Source organism: Humulus lupulus, chromosome 5 (assembly GCF_963169125.1).
Source record: "Humulus lupulus chromosome 5, drHumLupu1.1, whole genome shotgun sequence".
Taxonomy (NCBI): Eukaryota; Viridiplantae; Streptophyta; class Magnoliopsida; order Rosales; family Cannabaceae; genus Humulus; species Humulus lupulus.
Window position 1 is genome coordinate 75,319,464 of NC_084797.1, and position 3,690 is coordinate 75,323,153.

At 35.9% G+C, this 3,690-nt stretch overlaps 1 protein-coding gene across 1 annotated transcript; it reads left to right on the forward strand.

Annotated features, from left to right (window-relative positions):
* Positions 1–442: 442 nt before the first annotated feature.
* LOC133779227 (uncharacterized) lies at positions 443–886 on the forward strand. The gene has a single exon (XM_062219215.1). The coding sequence runs from the start codon at positions 443–445 to the stop codon at positions 884–886; it is 444 nt and encodes a 147-aa protein (XP_062075199.1).
* Positions 887–3,690: the final 2,804 nt, after the last annotated feature.

The following is a 3,690-nucleotide window of genomic DNA, read 5'->3' on the forward strand; positions in this document are numbered from 1 at the left end:
TCTTCTCTAAATTGGATAGGGCTCTTACTAATGAAGCTTGGGTTGATGCTTTCCCAATCTCAGAGGCTCGGTTTAATTGGGATATTCTTTCGGACCATTGTTATTACATTATCAAGACAATTATTAGTCAGATTTCAGGGTAAAACCTTTCAAAATTTTTAACATGTGGTCTAAACATGAGGATTTTAGAGACAATGTTCTTAAAAGCTGGTCTATGAAGGTTTTTCGAACTGATCTTCTTGGAATTGTTCAGAAACTGAACAGAATGAAGGGAGTTTTGGCTAAATTTAATAATCGACAAATTGGTGATGTCACAGTTCGCTACTTAACTGCCAAGGAAAAGTTTCAACATGCTTAATTTATGCTTCAGCAGGAACCTCACTCTACAGGATTTCAGCAAGCTAAACATGAAGCGTGTTTAGAATTTGCCCGGCTATCCAAAATGTATGAGAGTTTTCTTAGGCAAAGGAGCAAGATCACTTGGCTGAGATTTGGAGATAACCATACGTCCTACTTTCATGCTAGTCTAAAGCAGCGGTCAGCTTGTAATAGGATTAAAGCCTACTTGGATAAGCATGGTAAGATTGTTGACTGTTATGATGATGTGGTTAATCATTTTATCAATCATTTTAAGGGGTTTATGGGTAGTCCTAGTTCATCTATTTCTAGGATTCAGCAAGATTGTTTTAAGTTTGGCTCTATTTTGAATTTAGAACAACAACTTAGTTTAGTTAAGCTTTTTTCGAAGAGGGATGTTAAAATGGCCATGTTTAGTATTCACTCTGTAAAAAGTCCTGGTCCTGATGGGTTTGGTTCGGGTTTTTTCAAATACATGTGGAGAGACTTGGGGGATGAGATTTCTACTGCTGTTTTGAATTTTTTTTAAACTGGCCGATTACTAACAACTCTTAACAGATCAATTATTACCCTTATTCCTAAAATTGATAACTCTTCTACAGCAACAGATTATAGACCGATAGCATGTTGTAACACATTATAGAAATGTATTTCGAAGATGCTTTGTATGAGACTGGCCACTGTTCTCCCTTTGCTTACTCATCAGAATCAGGGAGCTTTTATTAAGAATAGATCTTTGGCTCACAATATTTTCATTCTCCAAGATCTCCTCAAAGGCTATTCCAGGAATAATATTTCAACTAGATGCTTGATAAAGATGGATCTAAGCAAGGCTTATGATTCCATTGATTGGTATTTCTTGGAGGATCTATTGAAGGCTTACTATTTCCCTAGTCGATTTATCCAATGGATCATGGTTTGTTTGAAAGGGGCTTATTATTCTTTATTACTGAATGGCAGATTACATGGGGGATTCAGTGGAATGAAAGGTCTGTGTCAAGGAGACCCCATTTCTCCTCTTATATTTGTATTGATTATGGAGTATCTTACTAGATTGCTTGTTCAGGCTGCTCAACACAAGGACTTCAGATTTCACCTGCTCTGTAAAAAGCTAAATCTTGTCAACCTTTGCTTTGCGGATGTTCTCATTCTTTTTTGCAAGGGTTCCTTTAGGTCTGTTCAAATTCTTTACGCTGGTGTTAGCAAATTCAGTCAGGATTTTGGTCTCACTGTGAACTTATCTAAGTCTCACATCTATTTTGGTGGTGTTCATTTGGATGAAAGGAGGAGAATAATGGAGTGCTTAAGGATTGAGGAGGGTTATTTCCCGCTAAAATATATGGTTATGTTTCCTAGACCTACTAAATGGAAGGTTGAAGAGTGTGGATTAATTCTTAAAAAAATTCAAAGCCGATTACATACATGGTCTAGTAGGCACCTTTCTTTTGCTGGAAGATCTCAGCTTATTCAATTAGTTTTTCTGGGTATTAGGGCTCATTTGATGAATATTTTTTTTCTTCCTCCTAATATTATTCAAGAGATTGATAGATTATGCAGGAACTTCCTTTGGGGAGCAAAGGGCAACTGGAGTAAGGTGCATCTGTCATCCTGGGAGCAGGTGTGTTTACCTAAGAGCTTGGGGGGTATTGGTTTTAAAGAAAGGTCTAAATGGAATGCAATATTGATGGCCAAATACATATGGGCAGTTTCAACTCTTTATGGGTCAAATGGGTGGCAGCCATCTATCTCAAAGGGAAAAATTTCTGGGCTTACAGCCTTAAATCTAATGTGAGCTTGTATTAGAGGAAGATTATTAAGTTGAGAGATGCTTTCTCTTATGATTCTTTGTTGGCTTCGGTTCACAAAGGCAAATTAAACCCTTCTTGCTTATATAACCAGTTGGTTTAAAAGGATAAGGTTCATTATGCTAAAGTGGTCTGGTGTAAGTTGTCAATTCCAAAACACAGATTTATTATATGGCAAGTGGTTTTAGGCCATCTTCTTACAAGGGTTAACTTGATTAAATACCATGTCCGGGTTGAGTCTAGTTTATGCCTGTTTGTGATATGGAAGTTGAGTCTCATGCCCATCTTTTCTTTGATTGTGCCTTCTCCTAGCAGGTGCTGCATCAGATTCAATCTTGGCTGGGTCAAGCGATTTGGCCTTCTCAGTACTCAGGCTGGCAGAGTTGGATGGAAGGGAGACCTAGGGGGCTTCACCAAAGGATTGTTGCTGCTGTCCTAGCAGCTGTTGTTTATTATATTTGGATAAACATAAATTTTTGTGTTTTTTCTTCTTACTCTTTTTCTGTTTTGAAAGTGGACTCTCTGATTCTTATGGGTCTTAAAGACAGGTTGTTTGGTTTAGTTAGATCAAAGCTGAAAGCTGATGAGTTGAGATTGGTTGATTATATTCAACATTTGTAATGTTGTTTGTTGAGTCTTAGTTCCTAGAACTGTGGTTTGTATTCTGTTTTGGTGCAATATATTTTCTTTCTAATAAAAAAAAAATTTGAATTGTATTTTTTTTTTGTATAATCTTATGTTAAATATGTTAGGTGGTATTAGTAAATAATAATTCTAAAATGAGGTTAATATAGAATTTGTTTTGAATATTTTACAATTTATTCTTATTTTTGGTCGAAAATTACATAGATAATAGATTTAATTTTTTAAATAGTGCAAATTATGTAATGTGTTTATTAAACATTTTGTTGAATAAAGTTATAAGTTAATTTGGTTATTTTAGTGTAATTTGCATTTTAAAAGTTTCCATTTTCTTAGTTTATTAGTTATAGAGATATAATTTTAAAAAAAATTTGTTTGTTGATTGTTTAGTTAAAGTTTTAAAAAATTATTGTTATAATTGAAGGTGAATTTGGAAGGCGTTAACACGTGTTGAATGAAAGATATGTTATCACAAACTTTACTACATATTGTTATATTAGTTATCCCAAAAATTTGGAAAGAATGATTTGGCAATAAAATTAACACATGGCATGAGTTAGTTGGGTGATCTGGCTTAGCAGTGGCCTAATACATCAGTTAAGAAGTTGGACTGCTTGAGAGATGCATAGCCAAGTCAAATACACCCGGCCGAGGAGAATATTTGGCCTAAGGAGTGCTTGGCTCAGACCCCAGTTTGAAGACCCAAGTGATTGGTTTGAATCCAAGTCCAAGAAGATTGAAGGAGGGGTTTGGATTTTGGTTCGAGGGATAAAGGCAGGAGGTCCGATCGAACCTTAGCTTGGGAGCCTCTCAAGCATTTGGCTCGGTTGTGTCTGAGGTAAGAAGGCTAAGGGAAAGAGGTCCCATGCAAGCCAAGAATTGGGAC

What these genes read in the sequence shown, in the direction of transcription:
- LOC133779227 (XM_062219215.1), top strand. Translation starts at nt 443, where the DNA reads ATGTATGAGAGTTTTCTTAGGCAAAGGAGCAAGATCACTTGGCTGAGA.